Source organism: Cardiocondyla obscurior, linkage group LG16 (genome assembly GCF_019399895.1).
Source record: "Cardiocondyla obscurior isolate alpha-2009 linkage group LG16, Cobs3.1, whole genome shotgun sequence".
Lineage (NCBI taxonomy): Eukaryota > Metazoa > Arthropoda > Insecta > Hymenoptera > Formicidae > Cardiocondyla > Cardiocondyla obscurior.
Window position 1 is genome coordinate 3529850 of NC_091879.1, and position 20237 is coordinate 3550086.

Sequence of the window (20237 nt, forward strand, 5' to 3'; positions counted from 1 at the left end):
TTCCTTGCAAATTAAATTCACAATATAAATTTGCTTGACAATTTAAGTAAATTGCGTCTATTAATTGCATATGCCGTATTCAATCGTGATTGTCACCAAACTCTCGGGAAGTTACCAAGCATTAAATAATTAACGTGGTAATCAATCCAAGAAATAAAAGTATGAAAGAGCTTTTTTTTATATTTCTCACATAATTTTAGTTCCTTCGTGTCTTTTATCGTAACTTAGCTTTACACTTGACATCTCTTTATCTCATCAAGAAGAAAAGTAAATGGAGGGAAAAAAGAGATCTAATTCTTTGATCCGAAAACATCAACATCTCGGGCATAACGTCGAAGACGCACGATGATAACGAGAAAAAAAAAATATATATTTTTTTTTCCCTATATTGCTGCTATGATTTTCATAATTTCTCCTCCGCGTTTCATCACACATAACTTTGTTCTTTGCTTTGGAATTCTTTTTACCTCCACAATCCGCTCATAATTTTCTTTGCCTTCGCATATAAAATCTCTCCCTCTTTTTCTTTGCAACTTCTTTTTTTTTATTTTCCCCGGTGGCGCCTATTTACTTTTTCTTCTAAGTTTCCTTTCATACCGCTTATTCTCTCCATTAGGTCTTAGAGATAACATTTTGTATATCTACGTTTTGTGTACGGCCTACATTTGGTCCACATTACTGATGCGGGCGTCGAATTATTGCGAGGGTGGAAAAATAAGCCGCGGGAAGGAAATAGATCCTAACAAAGGCGGGAAATAAAGCCGCATGCTGATTCTTCCTTTTGGACGTATCCTTTAAATAAGCCGTAATTCGTGCGTAAAATAGCCGGCATAAATTCCACCGACTGGATGTCGAAACTTTTTTTTTTTTTTTTTTTTTTATCTCGTCTTATCCCAACGTTTCATATTATTTTTCTCGGTTTGTTATTTCTATAGTATTTTTATTTCACAACTGAAATTGTCGGTAATATTAATTAAAATAATCCAGCAAATTTTTGAGAAATTTTAAACACGATTAAATTCAATATTTTACGCTTTTGTGTTTAGACTGCGAAACTAACACGAGACATTTTTATATTTTAGGCCGCCAGCACACGGAGATCAAGTTCAATTCCGACGGGGATGCCTACGGATTTTACAACATCTATCAATATCAAAGAAAAGACGAGGGTCGTTTCGATTATACCCTCATCGGCACGTGGAGAGAAGAGTAAGTTGTAACTTGTGATTTAAATGGGACCCGCAAACTTTCGCCTTTTATCGTACAGACTGCACAAAGCTGTCGCATTAATCTTCCTGTATTGTATCCAGCATATTGTTGCAAGTTTTGAAAATTGATAAGATTATTCTGTCTGAAAAAATTCGATCGCCTTTGTAGCTCAATGAATAATCCATTCAATTAAAAAAATAATTTACGCGATATATATACGCATTTTTAATTTTTTTTTTTTTTAAAGAATCTGTTATGTTTCTATCTGTGCATTCCTCGTTAATAATATCTTCGGCGTGTAACAATTTGCGGATGAAATCAGTGGATCGTTTGGATTGTTAATTAAAGGATAATTTACTCTCGTAGACTCACTCTGGACATCAATATGACACGATGGGCGACCGGAGTTGGCGAGCGTCACATTCCACGTAGTATGTGTAGCGATAACTGCCCGATGGGACACATTCGCAATTTTGTAGTAAGTGCATACTGCAAAGTCTGAAGATAACCAAGCTCGTTGAGTAATTTTATTAGCTGATGAAATGTGTAAGCGACTGATCCACTTTTGACTAATAAGAGTATCAGAAAATTAGTATTAAATACGAATATTAAATAGGATATTGAAAGATATTTAAAAAGAATAAACATAAATTTAAAACAAATAATGGTTTATTTGATCGCTTCGTTAGTTTTACAATTGACAATATTTTTCTAACATTTAACAATTTCAGGAACCTTGCTGTTGGAATTGTGTCGCTTGCCGAGAAGACGCCTACGTATACAACGACACATGTAAGAACTGCAATCCTGGGTATGCGCCGAATTCTACAATGACTGGCTGTGTTAAGCTCACCGCTGAAGTCATACCCTGGACAAGCCCTTGGGCGCTGGTACCTTTGATATTCGCGTCTATCGGTATTCTCAGTACTCTTTTCACTACCGTCGTTTTTATACGGTAAGCAGCATCTTTCTAGAAATATTTCCTTTAAAAAAATATTTAATTAGTTCTTTTCTTTTTCTAGGCTTCAAAAAAATTATATAATAAAATAAAAAATAATCCAGAAATTTGCAGAGATATTGCTTAAATATTACAATTTCAGGATAATCTCTTTTAGATACGAAGTTAACAATATTTTTGTAGATATTGTATAAACTGAATTACTTTGTATAATCTCATCGATTTCGCTATGAACATTATGTATTTGAATTACAGATTCAATCGCACTCCGGTGATAATGGCATCGGGACGCGAGCTATGTTACGTTCTGTTAGTGGGAATTCTCTCCTGTTACGGCATGAGTTTCATCATATTGAGCAGGCCAACAACGTGGAACTGCACATACCTGAGGATCGGCCTCGGTCTCTGTCTTAGTATATGCTACAGCGCGATCCTTACGAAAACCAATCGTATATCGCGGATATTCAACCAGGGTACAAAGAAGATCAAGAGGCTCTCCTATACATCGCCTAAGAGCCAAGTAGTAATCGCTATCGGTGAGTATGAGCTGCACTCACCTCGGTAAACACGTCGACAAACTGTGGCATCGAGAGGATAATTGCGCGTCGACGCAACGTGAAATAAAAGTCATGTTCGAACGAAAGGAGAAAATAATGATGTGATTTTTATAAGAGTTTGCTACAGTTTTATCAAGATAATAATTTCATACTTTATTAATATTTTCTTGGTACATTTTATAACATTTTTTTTTTTTTACAGAAATTAATATTTAAAAAATTATTTGAGCAACGTTAATTGTGATGTTTGTGCGTGCAGTTTTATTTTTATAAACAGGAAAATAATTTGGTGATACATAGATTCTCCCTTTTCACGTTTCTACTCATGCAATTAACAATTCAAACAGTAGCTTCTAAAGTACGCATAGTCTAATCCCGGATTGTGTAACTCCTATTTATGCAGCGATCACCGCAGTGCAATTGGTCGGCACCATTGTCTGGCTGGTAATTGAACCACCGAATACCACGGAGATCCATCCGTATCCGCTGTCCGCGGTGCTTACATGTCGCGTGTCCACGTTTTCGCTGATGATGTCTCTCGTCTACAACATGTTCCTGATCTTGATGTGCACTTTATACGCTTTCAAGACCCGCAAGATACCGGAGGATTTCAATGAGGCCAAATACATCGGCTTTACCATGTACTCCACGTGCATCGTCTGGCTGGCTTTTGTGCCAATCTACTTCGGCACTAACAACGACTACAAGGTCTGTAACGCAAATCCTGTGCGCGTCTTTTCCTATATCTACACACGAGCCTCACGGCGCGTTTTTTTGTGTTAACATGTAAAGTCGAGCGGACGGCTGCCTACGTTGCAGGTCCAGATTGCGAGTATGTGCATGTGCATCAACATCTCCGCTTCGGTCGCTCTCGGCTGCCTGTTTACGCCCAAGGTCTACCTGGTATTGTTCCAGCCTTACAAGAACGTTCGTCCCGGGCATCCTAACGTATGTGTATTGCTGATGGCATACATGTTCTTACATGTTCATCTGCCATTTGACGATGTTTAAAATCCGTTGGACTTCTGCAGACGGGCGGCTTGCAGAGCGGCAATCGTGCAGCATACAGCATGCGCTTCACTGTTGGTCGCAGCCAGACGATGCAGAGCGTGACCTCGGGCTCACGTAGCAGCCCCCCGATGGCTCGCGGGGGTGCGGGACGTGCAGACGAGCGGAAGCACGCGAACGGTGAGACTCAGGCACTGGCGAGTCCGTCGATCGAGGAGACTTCCGTTAGCTAGGTCGCTCTCATACACCTCCCTCCCTGTCCAGAGCAACGGGCGAGGACCGAGGCGGAGGTGTATGTTAACGGCGACAATGATGGCGGCAACGACAGCGGTGACGACGACGACGAAGAGGAACGCAAGCTGTCAATCGTTCAGGAACTGCCGGAGCTTACCGCCAGTCCGCCAATGAGCCTAGCGATGCACCAAGTGCGCAAAAGGAATCAAAGCGAGCCAAGTCGCCATTCTGATCAGGTAACTGATTTTCCTTACCTCTGATATAATTGTTCTAATTAAGATATTAGACATAGGTAATTTCTTGGAGCTTTATTATAACTACTTTGTTACATTGTTTAATTTATTGTATAATATTTTGTAACTTCCGTTACGGCTTTGCATCGTTACGACACTCGATTCCTATTCCATATACTCTTTTATTTCCTTCTTGAGCCGAACGATCGCAACGAAGCCGCAATCAGCAGCATTTCTGAAAAAGTAGAAGCACGTACGAAGAAAGAAGGAACGCACACGAACGAGGAGCAAATTCTAAGCTACAGCAACTCGCCGACCTTCTCCGAGTTCTCCTCATAGTATTCGAACGACTATTTCGAACCGCGACAGAATTCCTCTTCAGCATCCTTCACGAAAATTTCGACCAGCACGAAAGGTCTCGTTTATCTTACCGCATTTAACAGAATTTTATAAACGCCAGGCATTTTATACATTCTCACGAGATGTACATTTTATCTGACAACACTTATTCAATTCTTTATACTCCCGTGACTACCTAAACAGAGTTATACGAAATGTTTCTTAGTACTCCAATATTTTAGAAGTTGATCTTTGAGATCATTTGGCGAAGAAAAGTTTATAAAAATTAATAGTCTTAAAATATTTATTTCTGAAATGAGAAAAGTTTATGAATTTAACTTGGCGTCTAAAATATTGGACAGCATGTCGTGAACAGCATCTCTAAGAAACACCTTAACTAAACCAATTGACATTTTTATTATAAATAAAGTAACATAAATTTAAACTATAAAAGATAAATTTAAATTAAAATCGAAAACACTTTCTTACTTAATAATTTCATATTATTTTATACTAGAAAAATATCTTTTACAAAGGAGATTTGTATAAATAAAAAAATTCGATATTTCTCGTAATTAATTTGCACCAGATAAATAGCAAAATCTTATTCAACCACGACAAAACTATCTCAATGTTATTATATACATATATATGGTACAAATAATTATTACTTGAAATAATGACAATTTACTCAAAATTATGCAAACGTTCTTAAAATTTACGCCAGTAAAATTACATTTACATCAGTAATTTTGGAATAAAACTGTATATTAATTAATTATGAACGAATATAAGAGGTGTTCTAAGATATGTGGGAGTATTAAAATTCGATAATCAAATAGCTAAAGTAATAATCCTATCGCTCGAAAACGAATCATAGATGCGAATATTAGCGATAGCATTGATCTCAGTAATAGAACCAAGAACGGTAATTATAATCTTAATAATAACCGTGTGTGAAAATGTCACTTGCCAAATATTCGAAATAGAAATTGGTTGATCGTAATCTGGCTGTAAAAATCTTACTTTTATATTCATTTTTTAAGAAAAAAAAAAAAACATTGTATTTATTTATTCAAATTTACATAAAAAAAGAGATCGTATAAAATTGTGAAATATAAATATAAATCCTACGTGAATATCTTCCGTTTTCTGCGCAAAAACTTTTGTACATCTTAACTTTAAGTAAAAATTAATAATTTGTGTCAAGTTGGGGAAGCTTCGCGAAAACGAAACGTGACTCCCCAGCGCGAACGTATAATTCGAGACGCGATATGCTAAGATTAAGACAACGATCTTTAACAACTGCGTCTCAACGTAATTACTGCATTAAAAGTACGCCTAATAATTAACTACTTTACAAGAGAAAGGGGAGGAGAATAAAGATAATATCTATCTTACAAGTGGCGCATTTCTATGCAAATACAAGATTAAAACGATTTTACTTGCAGCACGATAAGAATTGTTAGATAAGGAAGTCTCGACAAAGCGTTTTTCGGCGACTATTACATTAATGTTGTTATAGCCATCGTAAACGTAAAGTATAGATAAACAAAAGTCTATCGACTCGTTAGAATTGTTATTATCACTTCTAGAAAGTTATTAAAAGATACGAAGTCATAGTCATTCGATTTTACGTTGCTAATTTATGCGTTGTATATATGCCTAAGGTACTACTGTTAATTACATGGAGGTAAGAATATCAGGAGGGAGCGTAGTGTTGCGGGGTTGAAACCAAGAGAGCAAGGGGAACGAAGTCTTACATTCACGAAAATGAACAAACAAGATAGCGACGTTTGTTGGCTAACGTAACGTCACTGCGGTTAATCTAACTAACTTTCTACATATATTTATGAACAATCAAGATCGCCGTCGAACGATTTTCCCTCGCTTATCTGGCTTCATACCCCTCGCCTTTAAGTGTAGTTTACGCTCCCTCCTGGATAGTCTTACCTCCATGGTTAATTATTTTTCGTAACGGAACTGTGTTATTATTATTATCTAAAACAAATGTTTATAACGAAAGATATATATAAATGTAGATTTTTTTTATTTAATACTACGTTTTCTTCGAAAACCAGATATTTAGTTCCTTCAGTAAAATCAAATATAGCTTTATTTTTTTATAGTTCTAACGTTAATACTTTTTATAATTAAGTACGCTTGTACATATATATATTACAATTTTATTAGGAAAGTTTACTTTTCTGAAAAATGGTATATTTCTTAATTAATAATTGTACAAAATATAATATAGAGTTAAAAATCAAAGGAATGTCGTTGAAAATGCGTGCATGTATCAATACGATATAGCTGTAATATGTGTGTATTTATGTGCCTAGCATCGATGATTTACTTTCCATATGTCGATGTCTTTGTGATTAAGTCGGGTAACGATAAAAACTAAGTAAAATAAATTTTTTTTAGTTTTAAAACATTTTATCATAATTCGTAAATTTAAATTTAATTTCATAATTATTTTGGATGCACAAATAATAAAACGTTTCGACGAGTAAATCATTACCCGGCTTAACGGATTAAATAGACTAGCGTAGTGGGAATGCACGAATGATTATTGAATACGTTAATTAAACATACGACGAAAAATTATATATTAAACTGTCGATCTGAAAGGTGCATAAGTAACTTTATAAAAAATACAACTGCCTGCGATAATAAATCGATTATCGAATGACGACTCTATATGTAACAAGGCTAGTCTGAGGAGAGACCTGTTCGCATGAGTCTAAACTGCAATATACGGTTTAAGTGCAATTTCGTGCAATGTCTCATTCTAAAGTCCGGGATGGATAGACGAGTGCTTAATTTTCTCTAGTTGAAAATTTTGCGATCCTATTGGGTCGAATCATATCGTCTCGTCGTCGTTATGGCGTGGAGAATCTTATTTGAATAATATTCGTCACATAGACTTGTTTTGAAAATTATTTTAAACGAAATGTACTTATAAAAGTACTTGTAAAAAAAAAAAAAAAAACAGGTCAAGCGTTATATGTATATTGCCAACATTTGCAAATGATTGGAATTGACGTTGCAGGTGCATCAAAGCGCGTATCTTAGAGCGATTAGTTAGCGAATATGTTGCTGGGCGGTACAATTTGTAACGAAGTTCCACAGACTTGTTTAGTCGACGCATTTATCGGTAATTTGATACGTATGTCTACGCATTTGAGATCGATATGGTAGTTAGAGAATCGTGAAAAACAAAGTTAAATACGAGTATATATGTATACATATAATATCAAATGCGAATTTCACATAAAGAAAAAGAAAAAAAAAAGAAAAAAAGAAAAAAAAAACGAGAATTCTCAGTTAAACGTTTAAAACTGTTCCTGACAGTAGAGTATTCAATTTTAAAAGAGAGTTTTATATATTACAGTGCCAAAAATCGATGTTAGGACGAGAGGAAAAGTTTATAGAAAATAGATATATTAGGTACATACAATTGCAAACTATATTTCGTAGAATATTCACAAAGAATCGTTGTCTCTTGCAACATTAAATCGATATACCTAGACGCAAGTAAGATTTTGTAAATAAGAGAACATATATACGTAATATGTAACATGGTACATACGTAGCGCGCGAAATTAAATATATGCAACGGTTTCAAAAAACACATATATTCATTTTCGTAAGTAAGAATCAAATTAAATCAAAACACAGTTAAACTCTGATTTATTTTAAACTCCACAATGCAAATAATCTCAAATAAACTTTTCATATAATTATATTCGACATTCAATATTGCACTGCAGGCATTTCTCTTTCTGTAGTAGGAAGACAGGAGAAAGAATCAAGCGAAAATAAACGCACCTTTCCAAAAGAATATAATGTTAAAATCTCACTCTCTTAAATAATCTTTAAAAAGTTTTAGTTAACGCTCGTTATTCATTAAAAGTTATTAATAAAACAAATAATCACGCAAATTTTAAAAACTCAATATTTTTTAATTTATTATTTGCAGTATGTTGTATAATTACATTTTTTTTTATATAATACAATATCACTTATAAGATATACTTTGCAATTAAAACATATTTGGGCGAAGAAAACTGATTTTTAATTCAATTTTCTTCGTCTAATTGTTTTAATTGCATCGTATTTTATATTTTGAGTTAAAATTTTGCGAACTCTGGCGCATGGAAGTTACACGGTCGGATTTACACCTCTCGTGTGTACGTGTGTGTGTATATAAATATAAGAATCCCACAGATTTTCATATTTAAGGATTCCAAATCCGTAATTACTTAATGACATAGACAAGAGCGCAAAGCATATAGTAACTACAATAAATACTATAAAAATACAGTTTATACATTAAGATACGCACACGCATACACACCCATATTGCTTGAAAAAATAATTAATTCGTTAACCATACGACTTATAAAAATATATATATTCTTATTGTAATATACGTATATACATCTCATGTTACAGGAAAATTATGTACAATTATATCACGGCTTGTTATATCGAACACGTTGCCGATCTTGGTGCCCGTAATACTCATTACAAATAAGCTTACAAAGAAACAAATGAAACACAATTATCAAAAAAAATATACTAACCCAGAATAACGTGGGTAAGCCTCCGAGCTGATGTCCATGCTTGTGTAAAGCCATTACTTGGTGATCATGTGCCGGCGCTGAAAAACATATGCATATTGATAATGATTTTCTAAACTAACAAAGAAATCCCTTTTTCAATTTTAATTTCATTGCTTATTAATTTTATTTTATTTTTATACAAAAGAGAACGAATTTTTTTGTAAGACAAAATTAATTTTTCTCAAATGTAAAATTTTGTATAAAAATAAAGGTTTTTGGAACTAATTTAATTAATAATAGTTAAATTATATAGATTTTAACATACCATCATCTACTTCGTGCACATGTAGAGCATTACGAAGATCTTGCATGTGCTGATGATCGGATGTTATGTAAAGAATCGCAGTTAACGGTCTTGTCAATTTTACAGGGAAATTAGTATAAGTCTGATCGAGAGGAACTGGCGCGTCCAAACAACCGGCATCGCATCCGTAATAAATGCTATCACTTTTATCTAAAGCTACTCCTAATATTGCACGATTATCTTCGCCAACTGTTACGGATATATTTACATGCGTTAAATTTCCGTAACTTATTCGTCTGAAAGAAATATAATTATTTGCAAATTAATTTGTAACATTAAAAATATATAAGAAAAATAATTATATGCAACAGACATACTTAAATAAATAGTCGCGATGAAGGTACTGAGGGTCGATATTAAATTCCAGATGTTGATTGCTAAATCTTAAACTACCGAGACTCAGTACAATTGCTTGCTGTACAGCTGCGGGACCTCCAGTTACCAGATGATGACAGCCTTGCTTTTCTAACGTAATTAACCATGCCTCGACTATCTCATTCACGGCGTCAATGGTCGAGGTATCCTTCCACAAGCGAGGAGCATCCCTGTGCCAAATAAAATTCGTAATTATTAAGTGTAAATTATTTTAAACATTAAATGCAGGATTTTGCTTACAAGGTATGATGACCACGGTAGCAACCTTCATTCATAGCAACGTTTTTCTCGTTATCTTGAACACTCCGTGACACTTGAGATAACACGTAATAAACTGTAGAATTAATTTTGTGGCCATTAATGGCACCGTCGGCTTTGGAATCGCTTATTCTTAAACTCGTGTACCAATAACTCTGCCAAAGATTTACATGCTCCTCTCTCAAGTTTTGTTGCGAGCGAGCGATCGCTTTCCTCATTAACTGTAAAAAAATAAAAACGTATATCTTTTTTCTCGATAATAAATTCAAGTAATCGGGAACTTGTATACATTTAATATTATGTACTTACGTCTAAAGCTCGCTTTTTAGTGGCGTCGCGTTCAACGTGATATTGTTCGGACGAGATTGGCTCGCTATATTGAATGCTCGACAGAAATTCCAATTTAACGGAACTGTGTGCTTTTACTTGCACTGTTTTAGGTGGTGTCTTATAAATTACTGATACAACTATTATTTTATTCGAGTTGGGCACGTATACAAATCCAGACACGAAGGAGTAGTCATAATTAAGTCCATTAACCTGAATTCTGATAAAACATAAAATACAGCAAGTTAAGTACTTGTATATTTTTATATAAATATATAATACTAATACTATCGTTTACCTAACAGGCTCAATGTGAGAGTTACTCCAATGGATGGATTCCTGTGGTTTTAATGGTATTTCTTGAGAATACGAAAATGGGTTGGAAAACTTGATAGCCTGCACTAAAATTCCATCGAGACCTCGATGAGCATAGTATTGAAATTCTATGTAGTATCCCTTTCTAAGGCACTGAAATTTATAAACAATCCCATTTGTAAAATGAACAACTGTCGCTTCCCGATAAAAGCTGTCTTTGGATATGGGATGTAAGATCAGTGGTTGCCACTGTACAGGCAGCAAAAGTGCCCGTCCATGTTTAATATAAAGCCAGGCTTCTGAAGAAATCGGAACACCAAAAACACCATTGCCAATGTATGGCAAATAAGAATGTTCCTTCTCTTTTGGTGGATTGTGTAAAATATTTGCATTATATTCCACAGCATCAAAATAGAAGTTTGCTAGCCTCTCATTTATGCAATGATCTTCAAATGCTGTAGAAAAATACAGGTATCAGTATTTCTGTAATAACAATTATTATTTAAAAAAAATATATATATATATATAGAAAAGTAACTGCACGTAATAAAATTCAATCGAAATGTATATTTTAAATTATAAAAAAAAAAAAAAGGAGTGGCTAATCCTTTACATCTAGTGTTCATAAATATTTTCAGAGATTTTTAAAGTAACATTGATCCGAATGTTTTAAGAAAATTAAAGGAAAACGCTTACTTTCTATGGGTTCCCTGGCGGAAGAGAAAAGCCATTGCACGAAAGTCGGGCCAAAGTATAGGAGCAGGCCACCGCATACTATGACAATCAGAAGAATCTTACGATACGAATAATTGCCGTCTAGGGCACGTCGCACGCGTTTGCCGACCTCGCGGCCGTCCAGAATACCGCCAGTTCTCATCGCGAGCTCGTGCCAGGAAAATGCGTTTGCCTAAACAGTGGTCCCGTCGCTCTGTCGACGACCGCAGACATAACCTTATCGCCGAAGAAAAACGTTCGCATAAACCAACGTCGTGCACATTTTCGTTCAATCGTTTTTGACTCATGCGGCTCCGTTACGTGCTCACAGCGTCGGAGAGCGTTAAAACAGCCTTGCGCTCGGATACAACGTAAACGTCGACATGTTCGACCGAATAAGCAGGCTGAAATTTTAGAACTGAGCAATTTCGGCCCTTAAATAGAAAGAGAGAACCTCGGTAAAAGAGTGAGACAGCAATAGGTCCGGTCGTGAATTGAACGCTGTCCTTTTCGCGCGGAATTCTCGAAAGCGCCGAGCTTGACGCCGAATTAATCTGTTTAGGTTTTTTCGATGATCTCGGCGAGCTCTAGACATTTTCCTTTAAAATCAACCACCAGTGATCGTGTTCAGGCTAAGCGGCACAAAACGACAATCCGGGAAGAAGAGATGGGTGACCCTAGCGCCGACCAATCAGAGCGCTCCTTCCATCGCCTGATCGCGAACAGTACGCAGCCCGTCGCGCAGTTGAGAGGATACGCCGGCCACGTGCAGAGCTCCGGTTTTTGAAACGGGATATCGAGGCTTCGGCGCGTGTTCTCTCGCAGTTTATCGTCGCGTACCTATGTCTTGCCTCGCCCTGGCAGCCCTATGAACCCCAGGTGTCCCGCACAGGACATCGTCGTTGTCCATTCACCAACATTCGACTTGGCGAATAAAGATCAACTGTTTCGTTCTTTATTCCGCCGTAATAGATTCGCATACATGTAGTTGGGCGACGGTACGTGAGCATTGACGCTGTCTCACTCTTTTACGCGGCTGTCCCTTTCTATCTAAGGGCCAAAAAATCTAATGGTCAGTCTAATTGCGGAGACACGGGCGCGCGGACGGGTCGGTAATCGCTCCGCAATTTCGCGTACTTTCGACCGCAGGAAGGACAGTCTCGCGGACGAGTAAGTGTTAACGTCGTCGACCCGGGAACGAACAATCATGTTCTGTGCTCATCTGTTATTCTAATCATCGTTTTGTGCCTCGTTTCGTGCCCCGAAAAAGTGTTTCGGAGCGACAAGGGTACATAGCGGGTGCAGCGTAAGAGGGCGTTCGACCTGAATTGCGTCACGCGTTCGGCCGGCAGTACCAACCCGCTTCACTCGCCATCTTCTTCAGCGGTATTCACTGAGTTCCGACGATCGCCATTGTCGGATCGTGGAGTCTGCATCTCGCGCGTCTTCTCCGTCGCGGCCGCGATTCTTATCCCGCTTCGAGCAAGTGACTTTTAAGGAACATTAGAAAGATAAAGTGCGCGGGGAACATTATATATTGCGATGCGTTTCGTTCGTCACTTGGCACACACGACATCGTTCATTCCGCCGACGGGAAGACCAAAGGATCAAAAGTAACCTGGCTTTACATCGCAGCCAGTTTCCTGCGTCGGGATCGAGGATGACCGGAGTGAAGACCCGGTGGAATATGTCCAGGTAAGACAATTTTCCCTGCCCTCACCGCGCCTCACCCGCGACCCCCAGTGATCGTCTTCAGGTTAAGCGGCAAAAAATTGTTGCGCAATTGAACAGATACGCCGGGCACGTACAGATCAGCGGTTCTCGAGACGAATATTTCCGCGGCATTTCCGTGCGTTTTCTCGCAGCTTATCGTCGCGTACCTTTCATATCGCGGCCTGTCTCGACTTCGCTGTACGCGGTAGCTAGCTTGTGTCGAGATCGAGGGTTTAACGAGAGTGTCGCGAACCATCCCGCGAGTGTCTCCCTCGCGGAAGGATGAGTCGTCACGTCTTCCATCTGTCCTACGTCGGCGGAGGGACACCAAAGAGGACGGGGAAAGGGAACGGGTGCTCGCCAGCAGCGGTCAGCTAGCTCGTTTCGTGTTGCGTAGGTTCGGGAGTCAACGGGTGTAGGCGCGGGGAGCGCGGGGAGCAGGGGGGGACGGTGCGAGCTAGCTCTGCTTGCGCTGGAATTCGCGTCCGGTCACCCACAACCAAAACACGCGCGCGGTAAGATAAAAACAACACGCGTTGAATAATACATTGAATAGAACAGCATATTAACTTGAATCTTTTTGTTTCAGATAATATTCTACCACTCGAGGAGGACCAACCCGACATCCCGCAGACATCCTGAGAGGAGGAGGAGGCCCAGGAAGGGTATCCTGCCCCGGCGGAGCAACCCATGGGTATATATCAATTTTTTCTTTGGATTTTTAATAACGTTTTTTAATTTTTTTCATTTAATTAAATTTTATATCTACTAAATAATTGTTTTATTTTTTTGTTTCAGGTCAAGAGAAACTCCGCTGCGTCGCATCGCTCAGTGCCGCACGCCGATTCGAAATTATACGAACTGCAGCCGGTTCGTCGGTCGTTCGGGGCTGCCGATAGTTACCGGGCGTTTTGTTTTACGATTCTTTTTAATGCGGGAGTGTCGAAAAATTTGTTAAGTAATTTTCGCGATTGTAACTTCACCCGGTCGCGTTCGCGAGTTTCCAGTGCGCGGAAGGATGGCTCGTCACGACGTCCCATCTGAGAGGAGGAGCAGGCTCAGGACGGGCATCCTGCATCGTCGGAGCATCTCTTAGGTAAGAATAAATCTCTCTTATAAAATTTTTATTAAATAAAATCCTACCTCTTTTTTTATTAACTTTATTAACATTACAATTTACATGTCTACATTAATATTTTTTTTTATGTTACAGTCACCAGCAGATATTTACAACTCCGCCGACGTACATGCAGATTGGTGAGTTGCATAATTTTTTTTCATGATTTAATTGGGTCTCTTAAACCGGCAAGACGTCGTCGATCATATATTTCTCAATTTTAATTATCAGATAAAAATTGTTCTAATTAATGTCCCCAATTTAATAACGCGCACGACCTTTTAAAAAATAATGCACGCGAAGCGTGCCCATAGTTTTTTTCTAATAAATATAAATTATATATTTTTTGCAATTGTAAGAAAAAGAAAAATATATTTTCACATTTTTCAATACCGATCAGTCTGAAAGAAAAGCAATAAAAAAAAATAAAATTGAGAGAAACCCAATTGCATATTTTTCGTTTATTTAATAATATTAATATCGCAGTCTTGTTCAATACGTTCAACTATTTTCATTCGTCGTTAACTTAGCGCGGTTCTTTTAATGCCATAAAATCGACGCGAGGTGGCACGATAGGTATCGTATTTTGTCGCTCTTGGTCATTGTTCGTTATGGCGATAGTAGAGTTCCTCAGTTCGTGTTGATCGTGCAACAGGTGTTGCATGCCGTTGTTTAGCGTGCGTCTCGACGTCGATAAGTAATCGTATCTGTGATAACGTAGCGCGCGCGCGTGTATTTCGTACGCTTTTGCCGTATCTGGATGTCTTGAAAGTAGACCAGCGGCATCAAACACGTGGGCGCCATTAGGAGATTTTTATTCCGGTTATCTGTCCTCTTTGTGGTGGGGAAAGTTGCGCAGGTGAGTGCGTTGTTCGGAGGCGCGCCTAGCGTCCAATTCGAACAAAATCGATAACGCATACGTTTGAGCTTGAAACTTGACTCCGTTAGAAAAATTTTTGTTTTAATATCTTTACGCACGTTATTTTTAACACATTTACGAAGCTACGTAGAAGGAAAGTGAGATAAACATCGATTTAAAGTGAGATAAAAAGAACTAGATATTGTAATTTTTTTTAAATTTTTTTTATTTCAATTTTTTGTAATGCTTAACAATAAAATTTATTTTTGATAAATATATATATATTACAAATATATTAATTTTTATTTTGGTATATACATTGTTGTTGCGTTGTTCACAAAGCAGCTTGTGTGAATTCTTTAACTATGCACATATAAAATTTTAAAAGTACTTCGCACTCGTTGGACTTGCTTCGAACTGAAAAGAAATATTAATTATTAAAGCATGTAATCAATTGCTTCATGTAATTAATTAAATTACTGCAACAAGTCAATCAGCTAAGAACTTTAATAATTTTAATAATTTATCTTGAATTAAATTTAAATTAATAGTAGAATACGTTAATATTTTTATTTCACTTTAAGTTCACATGTAATTAAAATTTTTACCACGGTTGTTACACATATCCACAATGTGATCACGCTTCTCGATATACGTGGGATTTTTCAGCGCCGAAGGATGGATTTGAGTATCTATCACTTTTTTTAAATTTTCCAAGTTGAAATGTTTGCCCGACATCTAAAGATTTCACGTAAAGCATAAATAATGAATGAATAAAGAAGAAGTAGTATTAGGCATGCACAAATAAAATAAACATTTAATTATCGATTCTTTTACAAAGATCAAAATTAAAATATTAATAAAACCATTCTGTTTAAATTCTTACTATTTCTTTTTTCTGAAGTAGACAGACGAATAAGCAAGTAACTTTCAAAACTGATTTCTCACTATCCGGATTCGTTAAGTCGTCGAATCCTACTCCTTCTATTTTCATTAAATCGGCTAAAAATAAATGATTTAGATCACAAATTCATTCGCAGAGATAGGCATTATTTTCGGGCTGGCACGTGCCATTTTTGCTGGATTTACTTACTAGTAAATACATTTGTCTTATTCATACACGTTTCTACATCTAATTTCGTTAATGATAAAATATCAGCCACTTGATTTGTGACCTCGTCAATAAGAGTTAGTGCCTATAATTAAAATAGATAATTATCATTGATTATATTTTTCAAACGATTAAAAAGTGAGATACAATTAATTAGTTAAAGCTTAGTAAAAAATTTCTTGAAACTGAGATTTACAAAATAAATTATTATAGAGAGATAAAATCACATTTATGTCACAAGGAAGTTCTTTCTTTTTTACGTCGAATACTTACACATGCACCGGCGATAAGTAAACTAACCACGAATATTATTTGCTTCATGATTACCGAATTTTCTGTATACGTGCTACTGACACGGTTTTCAACGATAGACTGGAGTCGGAGATACAATTTACTTATTTAACAGCACTCTGCCGAGATCTAAAAATCTCAAATAACTGCAACAAAATATTATTGACGCATTATGAGGGTTATCGTGCTGAATATATTTATGTAAACTTACTAAAAGATAAATACGTTTTGTGCTCACTGAGCATTTGCTTGCGGAGCTTATATTATTGAGAAATCTGCTATGACTAATGAAGTGACCTCATAATTGATGCATTGGCGTCGGATTTCTAATTAACGTGTAATATTTCTGTGCATTTATATTTATTGAGAAAACATTATCTGGCAAACAATCGTTGGTGTTAAATGCAAATTAGTATCGCATTTTATTACTCTTACAATTATATTATAATAATAATTTAATTTTCGGCTTATTTTATTTGATGCTAGTTTTAATTCATAATATACGCAAGTTCTTCGATGTCTCAGAAAGGAAGATAATGCAAATCATTATTCTAAAAATTGAAATTTCTCGGTTATTTAAATTAACTTATTTGTTCAAGCGCAGAAAGTGATAAAATATTTTAAAAGATACAGTCGAGAAGCAATTTTTAAAAATTATTGTTTTATTGCACTTGGAATAATTCTAGCTAATCGGAGAATGATAAACTTTGCTTTTTTTTTTTTACAAGTAGGGAAAAGGATAGAGGAACATACATAAATAAAAATTTTTTTAATTATGTTCTTTATAAGCATTTTATTTATAATTTAAAGTATACATAAAATATCGTGCTTTACATTTTTTATTTTACAAGTAGCAATTTTAATTTACATAAAAATTTTTTTTTTAATAACAATTGTTTTAATAATTATTATGTAGCAGCGTGGATCTTTTTTTATGCATTTAAAGCATATCTTTCCAAATGCACGTTATTAGGTTGAAAGACTTATCGCACATATCCGGATATGTCTGAACTGAAAAGAGAAAATAATTATTTAAGTTATCATTAAAGGAAAAAAAAAAAAAAAAAAAAAAAAAAGTAAAATATCTGCCTACCTTGATTGATGCAATTATCTATTTTTGTAGACATTTCAACTTGCGTTGTGACAGATAAAAAGGCACTTGCTATTTTGCTGTAGAATTTCTTTTTCTGAATTTCCGAATCGACGATCTAAAATTACATTTAATCGTTGTATGAAGAATCAATAGACAGCTTTTGGTTTTAATATGTCCGAAAATTATTTTACAGAGTAATATTATGCGCATATTTTTTACCTGGCCGCGTTTTCGCAATATACATAATATTAGGCAGCCGCTTTTCTTTGTTCTATCCGTATTTTCTGCTTTCTTATAAGATTCGTCTTTTATTTCCTCAAGTTTAATTACGTTGGCTAGAAAATTAATAATTATACACTCTAAATGTACAGCGAGAGAAAAACACAGTCAGTTTTGAACTCAAATATAATTTTATTATAATATATGTATACATTAATTAAAGATATTTTAGAAGGTTTACCTTCCGTCAAATTCGCACTCGTATAACATTGTTGCAAATCCGCGTCGGATAGTGCACTGCTATATAAAGCTAAATTAGTAACTGTTGCATTAGTCTTAGCAAGGGCAATCGTCTAAAATCAATTATTATTTTATGAAAAATATAGAAAAGATAATTTAATGCTAATTAATTCAATTCCGGCTACTGTTGAAAATTACTTACGGCAATTGCCATTACGCAGACGAACAGTTCGAAGAACTTCATGATTTTTCTTTTACTAGTTGAACACTTTTGGCGAACGAAATCTCGCGAACTGATAATACTTTGACATGAGCTCTTACTTATATCTCCCAAAACGAGTATCAAATATGATTGTTGAAGAAAACACATAAATAAATTTTATCGCCGACTATCGTGTCTCATGCGTGTAGTATCTTTATTTGATAATTTGTATCGTCTTGTAACGAAAATTAAAACGAGAAAATAGTAGCCCATGTTTGTAGGCGAAGACATTGAAGGTATTAATAACTTACCGAAGTTTATGAAAGATTTATCGAAAAGCATGAGACTTTATCATGCATGATAATGACAGTATATCTGCGATGTGAACAGTAGTGTAATAACGTTTGATTTTTCAAGTTTAAAGTTAACGTCAGTTGTTGAGAAAAAGATTTTTTGAGGGTTTTTTTTTTGCATTTTGACCAAGGATAGATGAACTTGGATAACGGTAAATATATAAGAATAGAATTAAATGATTAAAACTATTAAACTAATTTTATTTTATTTAACATTATCAATTTGTTTTATAAGCAACAAGTTTTATTACGAATCTATAGAAACGGCGTCTTAATTTTTTTTTTTTTTAATAAAAGCCCCGATATAAGAAATTTCTTTTCTACTATCACTGCATATAATATACATATATTGGAAATATTATTATTCGAACGATATATATAATGTAACGACAAATTCTCTTTTACTTTTCGTCGCCACTTATCTAACCCTGACCGTTTACTGCGCAAAGCATTAAACCAAAAACTCTGTCTTCCTGAGACATTTCGGCTTCGTTTACTGAAATCATTAAAGTAATTATTAGAAAAATTATTAGAAGCGTGACATTTATAGATTAATCGTTCTTTTTATCGTTGATTAAATTATAACAAAATTGAGAAAAAGTAGAAAAAGAATTTTTTATGTTTTTCTAAATTATTTACTTACGTGCAATAAGACATTCCTTAAAACCTTCTTTATTTGCCAATTCTCCGTCGTCCTTGCTTTTGTCGATATTTTCAATTATCTTGTCTACAACCAATTTTGAATCTACTATCTACAATAAAAGAAAAGCCAATATACGTACATTTTGACATGATAAAATTTAGCGATTTAATAACTGCATCGATTAATAATTAATTATCAATATAATAATTATTGCAAATTATTACCATGCCGTTCTTCTTTAATATACAACTTAGGAAAAGACTGTATTTCGCAAGGGATTCTTTCATATTACCACTGAAACTGTCTTCCTTTACATCTTCAAATTTATCAACTATATCATATATTTCATCTAAAATATTATAAAAGAATTATATTTCATTGTTAATAATATTTTAATAATAGATTTTACATCGTCCAAAGGTACTTTTCTTATAAGTATCAAACTCTTTAATAAATTATAACTACCAGTGGTTATTCCAGTTTCTGCCAAACATTCCTCTATTGCCTTTGGTTCACTATCATACTTTTTCGCTATATCATCTATACCTTTATCATCTGCAACTACCTAAAGTAGAGTTATATTATACGCTTATAGTTACACGTCGATTATTTTTTCTAAATTAAATTAGAAGAAAAAAAAAATTTTTAAGTCTTTGACAATAAGTCTTTACATCGCAGATGCACTGTTTTAATTGACGCGAAAAAAATAAGACAAAAAAATTTAATATGTGTTTTCTTTTAATACATGGACATAGTCAACAATTATTTTATAGAAATATATTTGTAGAAATATTACGATAGCAAACTTACGATAGCAATGAGTGCTAAAGCGTAAAGCGCGACTCTCTTCATTTTTCGTTTATATCAGGCAACTAGCACAATTCTAATTCGACTGTGCACACTGTATTTCTATGGCGCATATTTATATCGTTCG

General features: G+C 35.3%; 5 protein-coding genes across 9 annotated transcripts in view; 2 read left to right on the plus strand and 3 right to left on the minus strand.

Moving 5' to 3' along the window:
• LOC139108865 (metabotropic glutamate receptor 8) overlaps window positions 1-8389 on the plus strand; it is a 59912-nt gene extending 51523 nt beyond the window's left edge. Inside the window, exons 10-18 of one of the 2 annotated variants that reach the window (XM_070667505.1) lie at window positions 1083-1209; window positions 1576-1687; window positions 1941-2164; window positions 2423-2703; window positions 3128-3432; window positions 3517-3672; window positions 3756-3912; window positions 3997-4202; window positions 4398-8389. In XM_070667505.1, coding sequence (XP_070523606.1) covers window positions 1083-1209; window positions 1576-1687; window positions 1941-2164; window positions 2423-2703; window positions 3128-3432; window positions 3517-3672; window positions 3756-3912; window positions 3997-4202; window positions 4398-4538 — 1709 coding nt within the window. In that variant the 3' untranslated portion in view covers window positions 4539-8389. The remainder of the gene's footprint in view (window positions 1-1082; window positions 1210-1575; window positions 1688-1940; window positions 2165-2422; window positions 2704-3127; window positions 3433-3516; window positions 3673-3755; window positions 3913-3996; window positions 4203-4397) is intronic. The other variant, XM_070667506.1, reaches the window with a different exon arrangement.
• Window positions 8390-8937: 548 nt separating this feature from the next.
• LOC139108867 (uncharacterized protein KIAA2013 homolog) lies at window positions 8938-12087 on the minus strand. The gene is made up of 7 exons (XM_070667508.1): window positions 11445-12087; window positions 10732-11203; window positions 10416-10653; window positions 10089-10327; window positions 9791-10018; window positions 9435-9709; window positions 8938-9207 (listed from the first exon to the last, which is right to left on the minus strand). Exons 1-7 carry the CDS (start codon window positions 11623-11625, stop codon window positions 9020-9022), a joined length of 1821 nt encoding a protein of 606 aa, XP_070523609.1. The 5' UTR covers window positions 11626-12087; the 3' UTR covers window positions 8938-9019.
• A 2034-nt stretch (window positions 12088-14121) lies between these two features.
• Spri (Src homology 2 domain-containing protein sprint) overlaps window positions 14122-20237 on the plus strand; it is a 67639-nt gene continuing 61523 nt past the window's right edge. For 2 of the 3 annotated variants that reach the window (XM_070667496.1, XM_070667499.1), the window contains exons 1-2: window positions 14122-14271; window positions 14389-14432. The gene's annotated coding sequence lies outside the window, so the exon portion shown is untranslated. Of the gene's footprint in view, window positions 14272-14388; window positions 14433-14963; window positions 15152-20237 lie in introns of those variants that run through there. The other variant, XM_070667497.1, reaches the window with a different exon arrangement.
• Window positions 15358-16690, minus strand: LOC139108872 (uncharacterized). The gene is made up of 5 exons (XM_070667522.1): window positions 16536-16690; window positions 16245-16347; window positions 16038-16153; window positions 15760-15889; window positions 15358-15568 (listed from the first exon to the last, which is right to left on the minus strand). The coding sequence occupies exons 1-5, from the start codon at window positions 16581-16583 to the stop codon at window positions 15486-15488; spliced, it is 480 nt and encodes a 159-aa protein (XP_070523623.1). The 5' UTR covers window positions 16584-16690; the 3' UTR covers window positions 15358-15485.
• On the minus strand, window positions 17318-20223 carry Obp7 (odorant binding protein 7). Of its 2 annotated transcripts, XM_070667521.1 has the most exons (9): window positions 20114-20223; window positions 19769-19868; window positions 19528-19652; window positions 19304-19412; window positions 18308-19156; window positions 18107-18218; window positions 17866-17981; window positions 17647-17761; window positions 17318-17564 (listed from the first exon to the last, which is right to left on the minus strand). In XM_070667521.1, the coding sequence occupies exons 1-5, from the start codon at window positions 20153-20155 to the stop codon at window positions 19083-19085; spliced, it is 450 nt and encodes a 149-aa protein (XP_070523622.1). In that variant the 5' UTR covers window positions 20156-20223; the 3' UTR covers window positions 17318-17564; window positions 17647-17761; window positions 17866-17981; window positions 18107-18218; window positions 18308-19082. The 2 variants fall into 2 exon arrangements, with proteins under 2 accessions (XP_070523622.1, XP_070523620.1); XM_070667519.1 differs by lacking the exons at window positions 19304-19412; window positions 19528-19652; window positions 19769-19868; window positions 20114-20223 and having other exon boundaries at window positions 18308-19083.